At 38.3% G+C, this 19,504-nt stretch overlaps 2 protein-coding genes across 3 annotated transcripts in view; one reads left to right on the top strand and one right to left on the bottom strand.

The window, feature by feature from the left end:
* INTS7 (integrator complex subunit 7) overlaps positions 1 to 2,092 on the bottom strand; it is a 92,273-nt gene extending 90,181 nt beyond the window's left edge. Inside the window, exon 1 of the mRNA XM_082675499.1 lies at positions 1,912 to 2,092. Coding sequence (XP_082531625.1) covers positions 1,912 to 2,005 — 94 coding nt within the window. The 5' untranslated portion in view covers positions 2,006 to 2,092. The remainder of the gene's footprint in view (positions 1 to 1,911) is intronic.
* Positions 2,093 to 2,459: 367 nt separating this feature from the next.
* Positions 2,460 to 19,504, top strand: part of DTL (denticleless E3 ubiquitin protein ligase homolog) — a gene marked incomplete at both ends in the record, with an annotated part of 37,949 nt that continues 20,904 nt past the window's right edge. Inside the window, 8 exons of one of the 2 annotated variants that reach the window (XM_082662353.1) lie at positions 2,460 to 2,511; positions 7,352 to 7,477; positions 8,548 to 8,646; positions 9,645 to 9,706; positions 9,791 to 9,911; positions 15,667 to 15,732; positions 16,950 to 17,062; positions 18,327 to 18,400. In XM_082662353.1, coding sequence (XP_082518479.1) covers positions 2,460 to 2,511; positions 7,352 to 7,477; positions 8,548 to 8,646; positions 9,645 to 9,706; positions 9,791 to 9,911; positions 15,667 to 15,732; positions 16,950 to 17,062; positions 18,327 to 18,400 — 713 coding nt within the window. The remainder of the gene's footprint in view (positions 2,512 to 7,351; positions 7,478 to 8,547; positions 8,647 to 9,644; positions 9,707 to 9,790; positions 9,912 to 15,666; positions 15,733 to 16,949; positions 17,063 to 18,326; positions 18,401 to 19,504) is intronic. The other variant, XM_082662354.1, reaches the window with a different exon arrangement.

Below are 19,504 nucleotides of genomic sequence, written 5' to 3'. Positions count from 1 at the left end.
TCTTTACAGAATTAGTAGGAATATTAGATATCCAGACCTGCAACTCTTAAGAGGGTAATAAGGAAGGAAATATCAGAATGGGGAGGGAAAGATTATGTAGTGTATAAAAAACACATTCAGGGGCTTCCCTGGTGGCGCAGTGGTTGAGAATCTGCCTGCTAATGCAGGGGACATGGGTTCGAACCCTGGTCTGGGAAGATCTCACATGCCGCGGAGCAACTAGGCCCGTGAGCCACAACTACTGAGCCTGTGTGTCTGGAGCCTGTGCTATGCAACAAGAGAGGCCGCGATAGTGAGAGGCCCGCGCACCGCGATGAAGAGTGGCCCCTGCTTGCCACAACTAGAGAAAGCCCTCGCACAGAAACGAAGACCCAACACAGCCAAAAAGTAAATTAATTAATTAATTATTTTTAAAAAAGAAAGAATGCACAGGGAACTATACTCAATACTTTATAATAACCCATAAAGGAAAAGAATCCGAAAACGAATAGATAACATGTATATGTATAACTGAATCACTTTACTGTACACCTGAAACTAACACAACATTGTAAATCAACTATACTTCAACTACAAAAAATAAATTAAAAAAATAAAATTTATAAAAAAAACCACATTTAATGTTATGACTATATTTTAGAGGGAAAAGTCCTCATAGATTTGTTGAGAAATCAAAGCTCAACATCATTTTCTTGGCTGATGGACCTGCACTAAAGATACTGTGACTCAACCAAAGGAATATCTCATTGGAGTGCTGTGGCATTTTTATGTTGATCAAAAGGAGTTAAAAGCTTTTCTAAAAAGTCTGAGAAACTCTTATCTAGACGAACCTGCTGTAAATGTTTACAGGTTAAAAAACAAACAAAATAAAGAGTCCCCAAAAAGTATAAGATAGTGTCCAAGTCGGAGAGCTGGGAAGTGGCTCAAAGTGGACTTTAAGAAAAATCCTTCTAACCTCTAGTTCTTAATATATTACACACTGGTAGTAGTTAATTAAAAATTAACTGCATACCAGGTGACAAAATGGTTCCCCCATTCAATAAAAATCATTTAAGTACACTGAAAACAAAGGTTTCATTTTAATACTTCAGTTCTTTACTGACAAGTATCTGCCCATGCCTCCCATATCCATATCTAAGAAAGAAGGCAAATCTCTTTTGCATTTAATAAAGACTTCTTTTGCATACCATTATATCACAATATTTACAATAATCTTGCTAGCTCAATGGTACTTTACCCACTTTGCACAGAAAAAAACAAGGTTAGGTTAACTTAGGTGACCTGTCCAGGATCATAAAATGAACGATATAAGAATTCAACTCAGTCTATCCAAAGCTCCTACTACTACACCAAGCTCCCACCACTACACCAAGCTCCCACCACTCCAACTCCCGTAAGGAAATAGAACTCGTGGAATCCGTCTGCAGAGAATGAGCAGGGGCTCTGATTTTCGGATGGTCTTGGCCCTATTTTTAACCTGCCTAATAACCGGCAGGTAAGAATTACAGAAATTAAATGAATCGTTATAAGTCGGTGCAAGATTATTATTCAGCACCCTTGGTGAAGACCTGGTCTCAACTGAACATACTGAAAAATAATTTCACAATTTCAATTTATCGTTTTTAGAAACTGCTTGGAAAATCGGGAGACTGTGCCCTCAAGTGGTCAAAACGGCCCCCACTCGCTACTTTTTCACCTGTACGAGGCCAACCTAACAACGCTGCAATTTCCCGGCAATCTCGCAAAGCGGCAAAAGCCCTGGACTCACCAAAAGCACTGGCGCCAGCGCCCGCCCCCGCCCAGGGAAGATAGGCGCATGCGCCTTCCCGGCTTCTCACGAGGCTACCACCGCCTGGGGGCGCCACTTCCCCCCACATGCGTTTCACCCGCTCAGCCCGCTCTTTCGAATACCTTTGTCTAATTCCATAAGGGCAGAGTTAGCATCCAGCTCCTGTTCGCCATAGCCGGCATCTGCCAGAAAAGACTTAGTTGAGTTTGACGCCATGACCCGAACAGTTACTCGACTAGCCTATTTAGAAAGATTGCAAACTCTTCCCCAGCACCGCCATCTTCTTCCACCACCTTCTCGCGGATTTTTCCTCCGCGCTCTGTCAAGCCGTGTTACGCATGCGCTCTGGTCTCCCCGCCGTTCGCCAGCGCCTCTGCGGCCCCCCGCGCAGGCGCTCAGGGAGCTCAGGAACTCCAGGTTCCCGCGGCTGGGAGAAAAGGAGGCGGGGATTCGAAGGGGGAAGTGACTCGGACGCGCCCGGACGCCGCGGCGGGAGCCAATCAGAGGGCGTGACGTCAGTTTGGCGGGGAGTTTGGTGGCCGGGGCTTACGGTGGCGGGAGTTGGAGGCAATAACTAGTCGTGTTCTAAGGGACGCCACATAAGATTTCTGCTGAATCTGGGGGCATTTCCACGGCTTTTCTCTCAGTTGAAAGTTTTCCTCCGGCCCAGATGCTCTTCAATTCGGTACTCCGCCAGCCCCAGTTTGGCGTCCCGAGAAATGGTGAGTAACGGCCCTAACCGCTGCCTGTTGCCGGCGGGATTCACCTCCCCCCGAACAACACCTCGGACCAACGCCGACTCCAGTTCTGTTTCCCAGCCGCCGAGTTCTCCCACAGGCAGAGCGAGTTCGTGTTAGCGAAGAGTACTGAAGAAAGCTGCACTTTCGTGCTCTCGAGACACTTTTAGTCGTAATCGGGATTTTTTCAATTGTAGTGTAGGCTGACGGAGGGAGGGACGCTGAGTTAACTGGCCTCCATTACGGCTATGTCTGTTTTGCACATTAACTGGAAAACGCGTTCATGGGAGTATGTGTGGTTTTCTCAACAGCTATGTGAGATCGTCAAGACTCGTATTCATTGATTAATTCATTCATTTGTTGTGGAACCTTAGTGAGCCCTACTCTGCTATATATGACAGTGACTATGACCCGCTGTTAAGGAACTCAGTCAAGCAGAGAAGACAGAACATCTGCTTCTAGCATGGTCAGAATTTTTTCCTCCTGATTAATACATGAGCATAAAAACTCGTAGTTATAGAGCGAAAAATGCCCATAAGTACATTTCCCAGAAATGACCATTACTAATAGACTGAAGTATTTTATTCCAAATGTTCTTCAATGCCAGAGGTAATAAGTATTGTTATTTACAGAAATGGGATAAAAATGTTTTGTTTCTTTAACGGTAAAACTTGGAAATACTTCCATGTTAGTGTATAGATAACTGATTTATTCTCTCCAGTTCTTGAAGTTCCTTATGTTAAAACATTGGCAATAAGAATTTTGAGCTTAGGTTTGGGTGTCATCAACCTGAAACTTTTTGGTAAGTTTCTGATAAGGGAATTATTACCCAGACTAAGCTTGGCTGCAGGTGAAATCTCATTCATTTAAAGATGGACTAGGTCTTTCCGCTTGAAACCACGTGAAAAACAGAAAGAAAATAATGTGAGAAGTGAACTTTTTGTATTTAAGGCATAGGTCTAGGAGAAGGATATTGAGAAGGAGACTGGAGAGTAGTTCCTCCACTTCCTGCCTCCAATCTAAAACCCTACCATCCTTACCTCTTTAAATTATACTCTAAATGCTTCTCTTTCTGTCTCTCCTGTGACCTTGCTTAAGATACTTCTCTGTCTTCTGTCATGAGTGTCAGTACAGCATAGTAGTTATGATCTCTGTCTTTGGAGTTAAACTTGCTGAGGTTTAATTCCACCTCCACTCCTTACTTAATCTGTGTGACTTGGAGCAAGCTGTGAAGCCTTTATTTTGTAACAGATTTTCTCCTAATTCTACATTCTGTCTACTTCCCTTTTCCCTCTAATTCACAAATACTTATCAGGGAGGGGTAAATTTTCCCCTCTACCCCTCTTGAGTATTTATGGCTGGACTAATAAAATTGACACAAGACAGATTAGCAAGAGAAAAACAAATTTTAATTCATGTACATGGAGGTGTCATAGAAATGGGACTAAGAAATGGCCAAAGCAAGGCAGCTTTTATACTCGTCAGACAAAAAAATAAACAAACAATAAATTTGTGAGGAATTGACAGGACAAAGAAACTTAGGTTTGGGATGCTTACTAAGTGAAGAATCTAAACAGAGTTTGGGCTTCAGGTAGTAAAATAAAAGAAGTAACAAGGTTTGTTTACACACGCTTCTTGGCTCTGAATTCCCTATCTCTGACGTATTAGGGGGTCCTTCTACCTCCAGTTGCAAGGAGTGCACCTTTCATAAGAGATTTATTTCCTGCTTTTCAGGGAGACAGGGAGGTCAGAGTTTCCTTCTTGCATCAGCTGCTTCTCAAGCAGCTTCAATGCAAAATAATCAATATGCCATTGTGGCATGTTTTGAGACAGCCCACCCCGAGCCCCCAAATACTCATGCGTTGTTATGTGTTAGGCACTGAAATTCATTCATTGTTATATATAATGCACTGAACTTTATAGGACCATCTTCTTCTTTCCCCTTCCATGAGGGTGTTCCATCCTAGGCCCCTTTTCTATTTCTACCTACTCCCATGGGTGATCATAGCTGTAACGAGGGTTTCTTCTATTACTACCTGCAACCTTCCATTCCCTATACTTTACATCCATTCCTGTAAGAGTTGTATCATCCAGATGGTCAGTCCTGTAAGCATCTCAAACTCAAATACCCAAAACCGAACTCACTTTTTCCCCAAACCTGCTATATTACCTATTTTAGGAAATGCTCTCATTATTTTAAACTGGTCTTCACAGTCAGAAACCTGAGAGTCAATCAGAATTCCTCCATTTTCCTCAAGATACGCATTCAGAGAAGTCCCCTTAAAATCTCTAATCCTTCTTCCTCGGTATCCCCACTGATTTTGCCTCTTCACCATATCTTGGATCTGTCCTTTGCTTACCATTCTATTTCCCTAGGTTGGGCCATAATATGTTCTTGTCTGAACTGTAACAAGTCTCCCAAATGTCCTCTTAGTTTCCCTCTTTCCAGTTTATCCTCCACATTGCTGCCAATGATCTTTCTGAAATGGAAACTGATTACTCTTCTGTGTATTTTTAAATTGGTATCTGAAAGTTTTTATCATAAGTTTAAACAGATGCAAAGGATGTCATCTCTGGCCATATTGTGAGTGATGACCTTTTTAAATAAAAATGCTACTGCTACATCAGTCTTTAAAATGTATCTAATAGACTGTAAATACTGTAGTGATTTAATAATCACATCAATCATTTTTGAAAAGTATGAACTAATTCTAACTGCTAGATATTCTACATAGTTGTTTTTTCCCCTTGAGCTTATTACCACTTTATTTCTCCCACAGAATTTATCCTAATGTGATTTGATTTTAAGCTTGAAAAGTCATTTTATTGATCATGCTATCTTATTTCTCTGTGTAAAAAAATATGTTTAAATTGATGTTTTCTGTGATCATAAAGCTCTAAGTGTTAAAAGTTTCTTCTGGGTTGACTTATCATTACTATTTTTAGTAGTATGTCGTTGATCAAAACTATGGATTACTAATTTCAATAAATAAGCAAGATAAAAATTTATTGAAAGTCTATGTTTTAAAGAGATGGATTTGGGTGTTTATGATGCCTTTATTAAAGGAGTTATCCAATTGTCTCTTAATGGGGTCCCAGGAGTTTTTGTACCTTGAGTCAACGCAAGGTATAAGATTGGGTCATGGAAATGCCTTTCTTTTGAAAAGTGGAAGAAAGGTAGTGATGAAGAGGGGGAAAACCTTCGACCTCGACATTGTAGACAGGTCAGTTTTAGAAATACATATATATATGGAAGTTGAGTATCTGGAAATTAGTTCTCCGACAGCTCTCATTCTCCTTGAAAAATCTGCATGTAACCCCAGGGGCTTAAGTTGTGCGTTGAAGAAATAATAGGCTTTTCCAAATGAGTGTTGTGAGGGAAACCATTACAAGCTCATGTTGGAAACAGAATAGAACAATAAGGATCCAAAAGTAGCTTACGGGGCTTGTCCATGAAGTGTGTGTTGTCACAATCGCAGAGGTGGAGGGGTAAATAGGGACCAGTTACTAAGCCATGTTAGGCCATTTGTTGGTGTTTGGATATAGTTTGTCGGCAATGAGACAGAGTTGAGGGGTCACTGTTTAATTGTAAAGAATTTAGGTCTCCAGAGCTTATCATCTTCAGTTCCACTTAAACTGTTCAAGATTCCTTTTGAATTCATGAGTTGTGATTAGTTTTTGGTTTTGTTTTTTTTTAATCCCAAACTACAAGTGTATGTTTATATAACTTTAGAACAGAGGCTTTTGTTTTAAAATTCATTCCGTAGATGGATATTTGTGAACTCGACCACATAACTAATTATTGTATTCATATTCTTCTTTTAGTGGTCTTTAATGGCTTGTTTACAATCGTATCTAGCCTTAAGGTAATACCCCCAGGAATAATTACTAAATCTGGACCGAATTTATTTGCCTCGTTTGCATTTCTTCAGGTTATTTCTATGAACATGCAAAACCAGATTTGTCTGAGGTTATATCAGGCTAAGATGTCTTCTTCAAATGGTATTTTTTTTATGAAAAGTGAGAATTGAAAGTACCCTAAAGTATGAGAGTGTTTGTTAATTATTTAGACAGCTCTCTAGATTGTAACTTCATTGTTTCCTCCCATGCTTACTAAACATTTGGTTCTCAGTAACTATATATTGAAAGAATGTTTCTTTTATATATTTAAAATATGTTGACCCACATATCAAAATGATAAAACAAATCAAGATGGTTTACTATTTTAGGACCATAGTACACATCAGCTTTCTGACCCAAGCAGAATAAACTTTCCCTCCACCCTGAATTTCTTCCTCTCTCATATACTAGGGGCTACAGTAGGCACATTGACATACCTTATTTCCTTTAACTCTCTGACCATTGGCTTATGTGTGATGTTGCTAGTAACTTGAGTTTGCAGTAATGATTTAGAAACTCTGAAAACATAAAATTTTAATTGACGAGAATGGCAGTTTTAATGGTTGTGGTAGTCTTTGTGGTTGTGTTTTGCGATTGTCTCCAAAGGGTGGGGGAAGGGGTAAGATCTTTTCTAATGTGCAAAGGCCACTTGTTTCTTGCAGTCTTAAATGTATTAGCAAGAGTCTCCATTTAAGATGATAAGCCCAAAGCTGTGTCTCACCAGAAGCTGAGAGTGCTCTTTCGTTTTTTCCTTAGGACCCCTTAGGAAAATACCTGAAACTGTGTTCTAGAGGGCCATGGATAATGAGTGGATCTATACTTAAGTATATAAAGCTTTTAGAAATGAATTTATAACCTCTGCATTTGTTAAAAGTACTGAAATGTGATATATTGGAACTCTATAAGGAATTTTGTCTTACCTTAGGATGGTCTTCACAATACCCTCTACAGTCCCTTCTTACTGGTTATCAGTGCAACTATAATGATGAGCACACTTCTTATGGAGAAACAGGAGCCCCAGTTCCTCCTTTTGGATGCACCTTCTCTTCTGGTAAGGGAACTACTGTATAAGCTAGGTTTGGTCAGAAATGATCTATTTCACTCTAAAGAGGGAAAATATTTTGGGGTGTCTCCCTTTCAAGAAAAAGTAAATTAGATAGATGATAGAGTTTTTCTAATAACTGTTCTCCCCTGATTTATGAAATAGACTTTTCTTAATCTCTATGCATAATTACATATTTCTGCTAAGGGATAAGATTCTTATAGCACCATTTTTTGTTTGTTTGTTTGTTTTTATAACTGATATCCGGAAAGGGTTGCAAAGGTTCAGCCATCATGAAAACTTTTGCCCCTTTTGACCTGTTGGAATCTATCTCTTTCTACAATGCATTGGGGAACATATTAACAGAAATAGAGTACTTGTCCCTGCTGTTAAAAGTTTAAGAAAAGAAAAGTAAAAAATTGTGAAAAGGGAATATAAAATTAATAGGTTCAGCCTGCTGGTGGCTTGTATCGTATGCTTTTATTTGCCATGCCTATATCATATGCTTTTATTTGCTATTGGCCAGTACCACTTTTGTTTTGTTTAATTACCATGCTTGATTCAGCCCTTCTTTAAATAAGAGATTATCTGAGGACTCTCAACCACTGCGCCACCAGGGAAGCCCAAGGATTGGTGTTTTTGAGTCACTTAATTAGGTATTATGGCAAATTTTCAGCCATCTTTTTTTTTTTTTTTTTTTTGTGGTACGCGGGCCTCTCACTGTTGTGGCCTCTCCCGTTGCGGAGCACAGGCTCCAGACGCGCAGGCTCAGTGGCCATGGCTCACGGGCCTAGCGGCTCTGCGGCATGTGGGATCTTCCTGGACCGGGGCACGAACCCGTGTTCCTTGCATTGGCAGGCGGACTCTCAACCACTGCGCCACCAGGGAATCCCTCAGCCATCTTTAATTCAGAAAAACCTCTCTACCAGCAGGTGCTATTTGGGTAGAATCATCTTACCTCTTTTCAAATAGATTGTAGTTATTCAGTTAATTTATATTTTGTTGTTTATATAGATTTAAACTCAGCTTTAAATTTTTTTGTGACTCTTTATATATTTTATTCTTTATTTCTTATTTAGCTCCCAATATGGAGCATATACTAGCAGTTGCCAATGAAGAAGGCTTCGTTAGGTTATATAACACAGAATCACAAACCAGTAGAAAGAAGTGCGTCAAAGGTAAGTCGGGGTCTAAAATATCTGTTTGAACATTTTTAATTCATAAAGCCTCAAGGAAGTTACTATTTGAATAAATTCTCAGTGATACTTCTGATTAAGCCTGTTTAGGGGCCAGGCTGAAAGTAAATGGTGGACTGCCTTTCTGTCGATAACTGTTAACGGCAGCAAAGCCTTTACTGAAAGTTAAGAAAAATACATTTTAGAATTAAAAACAGTTTTTCTTTTAAAAAATTAAAATTTGTTATATTATACTTAATGTGGGGAAATGTTGCTTTAAAATATTTATATTGAACAAACATCTTACATACATAAGGCAAAGTTCTACTGACCTTAGGAAGGTAATAATCTGGAACTAGTAAGTCAAGTGTTGAGATAACTAAAGTAAAACAAAGGCTATAGATGATGTAGAGGAAATACAAAGAAAACGCCACAGGTGTCACAAAGAGCTCTTACATATCAAAGAAGGTGAGGAAAATTTTTCATGAAGGATGGGACATTTGAGGCAGACTGTGGTATTTAGACCCATGGAGGTGGAATAGGACACTCCAGGTGGAGGGAAAAGCATTAGTAAAGGCCTAGAGATAGGAAACCATAGGATATAATGAGCATATAGGGAGCGCTCCAGTTTAGTTGGAATAGGATATACAGAGAACAGTAAGAGATAGGGCCAAAGCAAGCAGAATTTTGAATGTCAAACCAAAGTATTTTAAACTCCATTCAGAGAGCATGATGAAGATTTTTGAGAATGTTTTATAAAGATTCCATTTTAGAGAATATATACCCTCATGGAAAACAATCTGATATCAAATGGTAGTTTTATGGGGTAATGAAGGGAATGTGCTATGTGTGCAAGTCCACAAATTCTCTTTGGCCCATGGATCTTAGTGTGCTGACCACTGATCTTTTCACTACAGCTTTCAAGGCACTTCAACAGCTATTGGTATGGCTACCACAAGACATAGTTTAGACAGTTCACATTCACCATTTTCTTTGTTTAGAATGGATGGCTCACTGGAATGCTGTCTTTGACCTGGCCTGGGTCCCTGGTGAACTTAAGCTTGTAAGTGACTTTCATTTTATTGGGATCTGGGTAAACACTGGTAAAGGGTTGCTTTATTAAACTGTGAAACCTTATTTTTGAAAGGTTACAGCAGCAGGTGATCAAACAGCCAAATTTTGGGATGTAAAAGCTGGAGAGCTGATTGGAACATGCAAAGGTCATCAGTGCAGCCTCAAGTCAGTTGCCTTTTCTAAGTTTGAGAAAGGTAAGTATATGCTTACCCTCTTTCATCTCCTTAACCTCTTTCATGGTGAAGTAATAATAAGCTGTAATTGTTTCCACCCTTTCCCCTGTCAAAGTTGCTCCTTTACCTATGTAGATGTTTGAGATTCTTAATATGACTTGGAAACCTCAATGAAATTAAGTTGGATTTTAGTCCCATTCTAATGGATATTATCTCCAGCTTGTCTCTGAAAGTCAAGTGTCTTCAGATAATTTTTTTCTGTAATCTTGCAGATAAGGTAAAAATTCACAAATAGCCACAATCCCTCTGTTCAACTTTGAGTGGCCTTTGAGGTCACAGCCTGTACTGGACACTGATTAACTCCATCTGTAAAATAGTTACTTTAACTCTACTTGTAAAATTTAAATGGAGTATGAGGCTGGGTGGGAAACCTGATAAACTGGACATGATTCTTTACCTAAAAAATTTACCACATAATTACTTTAAATGGCCCAGTTCCCTGGTATGTTTTCAACTGTTACTTACTCACAATCTTTCTATATTTATTTAACTATTATAATGGAGAAGGAAGATTATAAGAAAGAGGGCTATAATACAGAACAGTACTATAGTAGCTGGGGAAAAACTTAGCAGGGGTATCTGAATGAGCTCTTCATTTCTGTGTTTTTTGTTTTCTTTTCTCCTTCCTCCATTTGTTTCTCACTAAATGAGTGAGACAGCAAACGTTCATCTCAAAGAAGTGGCTGATCAATCTGATTTTAATCTCGGAATAATAGAAATAAACAGTATAGTTCCCTTTATCATTAAAAAATATTCTATTTTTAAAAGGAATGTTTTTGTTTATTCACCTGAGCACTCAGGAGTACTAAACTGAGTTGTTGAGCTGGTTTGGACTTTAAAAAAAGGTCAGTTGATTGCTGTTGAGACTGGAACCTTGAAGAGGAAATACATGACATAGTTTTTATCTCTGCATAACTTTTCATTAACACATCTGTTGTATAAAGTTAAGTATGCTTGTGTTCTAGTTTACACTCCTGTGTCAGAGTTCATTGTAAGTTTATAAAAATAATTTAAAGTCATGAAAATGTACTTAAAGTAAATTTGTTTATTTAAAGGGTAATAGAAAAGGGAAACACCGTATCTTTCGGTCCCTTTACTTAATTTTTGAAACTGTGCATTGAATCTATGCCAGTGTGGTCTAGTAGAAAAAGTGGTAACCTTTATCATGGCTCCCAGTAGTTCACAGGTGCCCTAGCGTGAATTAGTCTGGTTGGACACTGCCCCCAAGGCCTCATCGTTTGGTTGCTAAAACACAGATTTTAGGCTCTACCCCCTCAGCCAAGTGTTCTTGGGCAGGACATACTTTTACAGCCATATATAGAAGCCCTGTGTTTTGTTCTGCTTTCTGCCTTTAAATTCTTGGGCAAAGTCATTTTTATCTCCCAGGACCTTCATTTCCAAATTCACAAAAACATTGTAAGCATAAAAATGAAGTGAGGGGCTTCCCTGGTGGCGCAGTGGTTGAGAGTCCGCCTGCCTATGCGGGGGATGCGGGTTCGTGCCCCGGTCCGGGAGGATCCCACATGCCGCGTAGCGGCTGGGCCCGTGAGCCATGGCCGCTGAGCCTGCGCGTCCAGAGCCTGTGCTCCGCAATGGGAGAGGCCACAGCAGTGAGAGGCCCGCGTACAGAAAAAAAAAAAAAAAATGAACTGAGATGTGAATGCACACACACCAAAACAAACAAACACAAAACTGAGGAGCATATAAATGCTTAGTGGGTTGGTTTTTTTGGGGTTTGGTTTTTGGGGGCGGTTTTTTGTAGGTAACGTGGTAGGAAAGATCATGATCCAGTTCTTTCAGCCCTATATGGGCAGAATACAAATAATCCTAAAGGACATAGTTATACTAGTGGAATTTGCCTTCCCTAAATATCTACCACCTGAAAACATGGAAAATGTTTTCATCTCTAATTGTCAGTTGCTCACAGATGTGTGTTTTGTGTGATAAAATGGGTGTTAGAACTTCTAGTGAGTAATTAAAAATAATTATAAGTGTTTTTCTATTTCCCCTCCTACAAACTTATCTTCAAATTTGCACCTTCTTTCTCATTCTTCATTCTCCAGTTTAAGGCGAATCCTTCTTCCTAGAGCACTGGTTCTCAACCTTGACTCATTAGTCACCTAGGGAGGTGTTTTGTTTTGTTTTGTTTTTATTGAAGTATAGTTGATTTACAACGTTGTGTTAATTTCTGCTGTATAGCAAAGTGACTCAGTTATACACATTGGGGAGGTTTTTTAAAATACCAATTAAGTGTGAATCTCTAGGAGGTGGGCCAGGCGTCTATTTTGTTAAAATTCCTCAAGGGATTCCAGTGTGCAGCTAAGGTTAAGAAACATTCTTGATCCTCCCCAAGACCTTATGCTATCACTTACATCCCCACAGCTCCTCTGTCTTCAAGCTTTCCTTCTCTTGGCTGTTTCTCCATAGGAAAAACTCAAGCATATCTGTGGCCCGTCCAGAAAGAAACATCTTAACCTTGTATTCTCCTTCAGCTATCATCCTTTCTTTTTTTTTTTTTTGTGGTACGCGGGCCTCTCACTGTTGTGGCCTCTCCCGTTGCGGGACGCACAGGCTCAGCGGCCATGGCTCATGGGCCTAGTCGCTCCGCGGCATGTGGGATCTTCCCGGACTGGGGCACAAACCCGTGTCCCCTGCATCGACAGGCGGACTCTCAACCACTGCGCCACCAGGGAAGCCCAGCTATCATCCTTCCTTATTTCCTATCTCTTCTAAGTTTCTTAAGAGTAATCAAAACCCGGTTAAATGTCCTCATCTCAGTTTGGTTCAATCCATTCCATCTCTCTCTTCCTGAAATCACCCTGCCTTCTACTTGTTCAATATTTGACACTTCCGGCAAGTTATTTTAAAATTCATGAAAATTGTTTTCTTCCTTGGAATCTGTGATACCACTCCCTCTGGTTCTCAGTATTTCTGTTTATTCCTTCATAATTGCTTTTGTGAACTCCACTTCTTTACCTAACTTGAAGTGTTGACATGGCCCAGGATTTGGTATTTGGCCATCTTTTCCTTTCAGTCTGTACCTTCTCCCTGGACAGTTTCATTTATTCCAATTTTGTTTTGTTTTTTGCTCCACTTATATTGAACCAGATTGTATTTCCAGCTTTCACTTTTCCTACAAGCACTTCAAGTTCAGCATACCCAAAACTGAACTCATGATTTCTCCCAGCAGCACCATCCTTCCCCTGTGCTCTAAAATCCTTTCTCTTCAGCCTGAAGAAAGTCCCTTAACATTTCTTGCAGTTCGAGTCTGGTTGTAATTAACCCCCTTTGTTTTCCTTTATATGAAAATGCCTTTATTTCATCTTCACTATTAAAGGATATTTTTGTTGGATATAAAATCCAGGTTGACGGGGTTTTTCCTTTCATTACTTGAAGGTGTTGTTCCAGTGTCTTCCATGGTTTCTGTGGAGAACTCTGGTCATTTGAATCCTTTCCCTGTATGTACTATGTTGTTTCTTCCGACTGCCTTTGGGGTTTTCTGTCTTGGTTTGCAGCAGTTTGACTGTGATGTGTCTAGACATGGTTCCCTGCAAAATTATCCTGTTTGAGGCTTGCTGAGCTTTTTGAATTTGTAAATTTACAAATATGTGTCACTGAATCTGAGAATTTTTCTGCCATGATTTCTTGAAATATTTTTTTCTGCCCAATTTTCTCTCCTGGGACTCCAATTACTCATGTATTAGACTTTTTGAAATTGTCCCATGAATCCTTGAAGCTTTCTTCATCTTTATCAGTTTTCTTAAATTTGAGATATAATTAACACCCCATAAAATTCACCCATTTAATATGTACATTTCACTGGTTTTTAATTTTCTTATAGAGTTTTGCAGCCATCACCACAATCTAAGTTTAGAATGTTTCCATCAACCCAAAAAGAAACCAGAACCTGTTAGCAGTACTTTCCGTCTTACCAGCCCTACACAACCACTGAACTACTTTCTCTATATATAATTTGCCTCTTCTGCACCTTCGTATAAATAGAACCACACAATATGTTGTTGGCTTCTTTCGCTTAGCATAATGTTCAATCTTATTTTTCTCTCTTCCTCAGATTGAATGATTTCTGTTGATCTGTGTTCAAGTTCATAGACGTTTTCCTCTGTTCTCTCCATTCTGCTCTTAAGCCTATCCAGTGAATTTTATCATTTCAGAAGTTGTGGGCTTGGGTTCTAAAATTTCCATTTGTTTTCAATAAGTTCTGTTTGTTACTCTGCTGAGATTTCTCATCTTTTCATTGATTATGAGTGTCTCTTTATTTCACTTGACAGTAATATCTGTTTTACAACCAGACCTGATAAATCAACATCTGGGTTGTTTTGAGGCTGGCCTCTGTTGATTTCTTTTCCCTTGAGAATGACGCATTTTCCTGGCTCTGTATATGGCAAGTAACTTAAGATCATACCCTGGGCATTGGGAATGGTGTGTTGGACTCTGAATTCTGTTATGTTGCTCAGGAAAGAGTTGGTGTTTTTGTTTTAACAGGCAGTTAAATCATTTAGACTCAAATAGCATAATGTGAAGGCAGTCAGTTCAGAAGATCGGATCTCAATTCAGTTCTTTAATTTAAGCCTTAGTTGGAAGCTGCTTTTAGCTATCCTATGCACATATGGTTTGGGGGTCAGCCAGAGACTTGAGCTAAGTTTAAACACAGAATTAGGGTTTCCCTTTCTCTGCTGTCTCCAGGCTTCCCCACTTCCTCTGGCAGCTCTTCTTGCCCCTGTCCTCTTTTCCTAGTTCCTCTGGCTTGAAAGATGGTCTTTTTGTTGGCCCTTTGGCTGCCTGGTTCTGATGCTACAACTGTGGCTGCCCTCAAGGTAAAACCACAAAAAATCAGGAACTTACCCTAGGCCAGTCACTTGCTTCAGGTGTTGACTCCCTTACAAAAATTGTATGTTTTTGGTCAATCTGTATGACCCTCAAGTAGCTGTTTTTTGTATTTTGACCAGAACACTTATCAAATTAATCCACCTACAATTTGATAAGTGCTCCCTCTTTCATACAGGAAGCAGAATTTTTTGGTTTAATTTTAAAGAATAAAGTATGACAGATAAACTGGAGTTCCCCTGTGTTCCCTCTCCTGATCTCACCGCTCTCCTTCCATCCCCAGAGGCAACGCCTTTCACAAACTTTATGTAGATGTGGTTTGTATCTTTATACTGAGACAATACAGCTTGGAGGTTTGGAATATGGGCTCTGGATACATACTGCCAAAAATAATAACCTTTGCAAGTTACATATCCTCCCTATGCCTTAGTTTTGCTTATCTGTAAAATGGGGATAATAATTCCCATCTAATAGGGTTGATAACAAGGATTGAGGTCATTTATAAAAAAGCACTTAGGATAGTGTCTAAAACTTAATAAGCACTCAGTATATTTTGGTTATTGCTTATTTATCATTATTCTTACTACAACTTTATAGTATAGTATTTCATGTGGTTTTAAAGAAAATTTACAGAGAGGGATTATTCTATTAAGTTTTTGCTCAACATAAGCATTTTGAGTTCTTTATAATCCTTTCCCTTCACAGCTTTGTTTTCTTATTTGTGTTGAGCTATATATTTTTATCATTTTTAATCTCCAGGACCAATTACAGTACCTAGCATATAATAGAGACTCTAGGAAATTTAAATTGAAATATATGTGTCACTGACTGGTTTTGTTAACTTCTTGATAAACTGTTTATGTATCTGCAGCTGTCTTCTGTACAGGTGGAAGAGATGGCAACATTATGGTCTGGGACACCAGGTGCAACAAAAAAGGTAATCTAGTTCCATTTTAATTTTGATATATGTGGGATTGCCCCATAATAATTCTGAATGAAAGAATCAACTGTTTCACCTGATTACCACCAGGGGGCACATGTTCATAAACCCCAATTCTGCTCTGTTCAGTTCTCAGGATCTTAGTGATTGTTTTAAGTATTACCCTCCATATTTACCTCATATTGTCTTCTGAACTATAATGCCATTTACCTAAATTATTGATGGAATTGTAATTATTAGTACATGATCTTTTATTTTAATTTTAAAAATTTGGGAACTTTTAAGAATTGGATTAAATTAAATATAATTATACTCATATTGCCCCATGATACCATTAAGCAGAAAGCAATGATCATCTCCCTGCTTCACTTTTTTGTAAAAACATTATTTTTAATAGACTATTTTTTAGAGCAATTTTAGATACACAGCAAAATTGAACAGAATGTACAAAGAGTTCTCTCCGTACTGATATACCTCCTGTCCCCACACAGCCTCTCCCACTGTCGACATGTCCAACATCCAACCAGAGTTGGACATTTGTTACGATTGGTGAACCTACTCTGACACATCATTATCACCCAGTGTCCGTCTGTACTTTACATTATGGTTCACTCTTGGTATTATACATTCTCTTGGTTGTGACAAACATATAGTGACATATACCTACCATTATAGTATCATACAGAATAGTTTCTCTGCCCTAAAAGTCCTCTGTGCTCTACCTATTCATCCTGCACGCCCCCCAACCTCTAGCAATCACTGATCTTTTACTATCTCCATGGTTTTGTTCCCAGAATGTCATATAATTGGAATCATACAGTATGTAGCCTTTTCAGATTGCCTTCTCTCACTTAGTAATACGTATTTAAGGTCTGTTTATGGCTTGTTATCTCATTTTTTTTTAGCACAGAATAATATATCATTGTCTACATATGCCACAGTTTTATTCATACATTCCCCTACTGAAGGATATCTTTGTTGCTTCCAAGTTTTGGCAGTTATGAATAAAGCTGCTATAAATATCCATGTGTTTATTTCCTTTTTATACATCATAATCTCACCACAAGAGATGTAGTACAGTAGCCCTGCTGGCTTCTAATTTCACTAATTTAATAAAGAATATAATTAATTTTGACATCTTATATATAAATGTTACATTCAGCATGGGAATAAAGTTCTGAAACCTAAACCATTTACCTTGGAATATTTTTCAGATGGATTTTATAGGCAAGTGAATCAAATCAGTGGAGCTCACAATACCTTAGACAAGCAAACCCCTTCAAAACCTAAGAAGAAACAGAATTCAAAAGGGCTTGCTCCTTCTGTGGTAAGGTTTTATAACTGTATACATGTGTGCAGATCTTGACAGTAGCATAGAGTCTCATTTTAGGGAATTCGCTGGGCATAAAATAGGAGCTAGAGATTCAGTCAATGAATGAGAATCTTCATTTCCTCTTGATGTCACTGGTTTATTGCTTAATACCAGTTCAGTACCTATGGTACTGGTACTCAAACTCTAGTGTGCAACAGAGTCACTTGGGGAATATGTTAAAAATTCAATTTCCTGAGACTCATCCCTAGAGATCTCCATGCATACACATCATCTACAGTATGATGTGATTCATTAGGAAAGGGAGATGGGTAGTTTGAAGAAGCATATTAAGTACCATGATACAGTATTCTGTAGGGGAAAGGAATCCCTGTTGTTGTTTTCATAATACAAACTGCAGAAAAGATATGGGCTTTTTATTATTTTTGTTTTTTAATATTTGGCAAAAGATTATAAAATATTTTGAGAAATATTGGGGTAAAATATAGTACCTCTTTAGCATATTATAGTCAAAGCTCAAACAATGCCCATAATACAGCTTTTTTCTTTAAGAAAAATCACCAGTGTTCTTACTTGAATTTGTTTATTTTTCTAGTATTCTTGGTGTATAGAGTCTTAGTTAATATTTTGGGGACGTGTGGTTGCTAGAACATTAGGACTTAAAATTACATGGGCATGAATGGAAACTGACAGGGTTATTAGCATGTGATTTTTGGAGGCCAGATGAAGTTAAAATGAGTAACATTTCAGACTTTTCATCAGATTCTTAGCCAAGAAAACTTAACAGCAATTAGGAGGTAAAACTCTACTAGCTCCTTTAGAGTTTTCATAGCATGTAACCATCTTTCGTTCACAATTCTTTAGACACTCGTATATGACAATCTGGATAGACGGCAACATTTTATAGATGAAACAGGTACAGGTTAAATGAGGTTCCTAAGGATAGACAGTAGGGATGATTTCAAATAGAGCTAGTAGACTTAGACAAGTACTAAAATCTTGTGTTAATCACCAGTTTTTTCTTGAATACGAGTCAAAGTGTTCATACTATGTAATATAACATGATGTTTAGGTCACTTCCTTGCTAAAATTGCTTCTTGGTCTGCATATATATCTGACTAGGATTATTGGAAGGGCAAGATCTAGTCATACTCAGTTTAGGGGAAAAAGCCATCATTTTAGCGCCTTGGTCTCTTGATAGTGAAGATTGTTATAGCCAAAATAGGATTTCCTTCTTTTCTTTTTCTTCCTTGTGCTGTAGGATTTCCAGCAGAGTGTTACTGTGGTCCTCTTTCAAGATGAGAATACATTAGTCTCAGCAGGAGCCGTGGATGGGTAAGACGAGTCTTTATTTCTTGGTTCTTTTGGTGAGCTGTCTTTCATGAACTGGGATGGGGAAGTCACCTAGACCCATTATAATTCAATGTGTGTGCTTTTAACTTTCAACATAGTGAGTACCCAGCTGAGAAGAGGAATTACAGATCACACTGGAAAATATCTAGTTAGGACTCTTGCTCAAATAATTAAATGAGATAATGTATCACACTTAGCACATTTCTAGCACATAGGAGGAGTGTTGGCTGCTGCTGCTATTATAGAGAAGCTGGCTGGGTAACTTGCTTGTCTGTGCAGTGTAATTTAATCAAGGATTCTTATTTTGAGGAGCAAAATTTCTGTTACAGGCATATATCAGAGATATTGCAGGTTTGGTTCCAGACCACTGCAATAAAGCTAATATCACAAAAAAGGGAGTCACACGAATTTTTTTGGTTTCCCAGTATATATAAAAGTTATATTTATATTATGCTGTATTTATATTAGTATATTATAGTTTATTATATTACTATATAGTTATATTTACATTGTAGTCTACTAAGTGTGTGATAGCATTATGTCTAAAATAATCAATATACAGACCTTAATACAAAAATATTTGATTGCTAAAAAATGCCAAAATAATTAAAATAGTAGCATCAAAGATCACCAATCACAGATCACTATAACAAATATAATAATGATGAAAAAGTTTGAAGCATTGGGAGAATTAGCAAAATGTGGCACAGAAACATGAAGTGAGAAGATGCTTTTGGAAAAATGGCACCTATAGACTTGCCACAAACCTTCAATTCGTAAAAGAACGCAATATCTGTAAAGCACAATAAAGCAAAGCACAGTAAAATGAGGTATGCCTGTATTTTTGATTTTGTCTTTTCTGGTTTAGTAATATCCTAAAAGGAGGAATATGATTCTGGACATGTAACTGGCATTTCTGGAAGCAATCTAACTAGATTGATAGGCCTAAAGACTTTCACATACTTTCCTTCTATGATTGCTCTGAATTTTTGGCTTCCAAATAAGTTTGTGATACTTCTTGATTGTTTGCTTTGTTGGAATTTAAGTTCATTGAGTATAGGGGCTCTTTTTAAAATTCTCTTCTTT

This window comes from Grampus griseus (genome assembly GCF_964374135.1).
Source record: "Grampus griseus genome assembly, chromosome: 1".
Classification (NCBI taxonomy): domain Eukaryota; kingdom Metazoa; phylum Chordata; class Mammalia; order Artiodactyla; family Delphinidae; genus Grampus; species Grampus griseus.
Note: the sequence above shows the minus strand (reverse complement) of the source record. Positions and strands in the feature narration are given on the sequence as shown.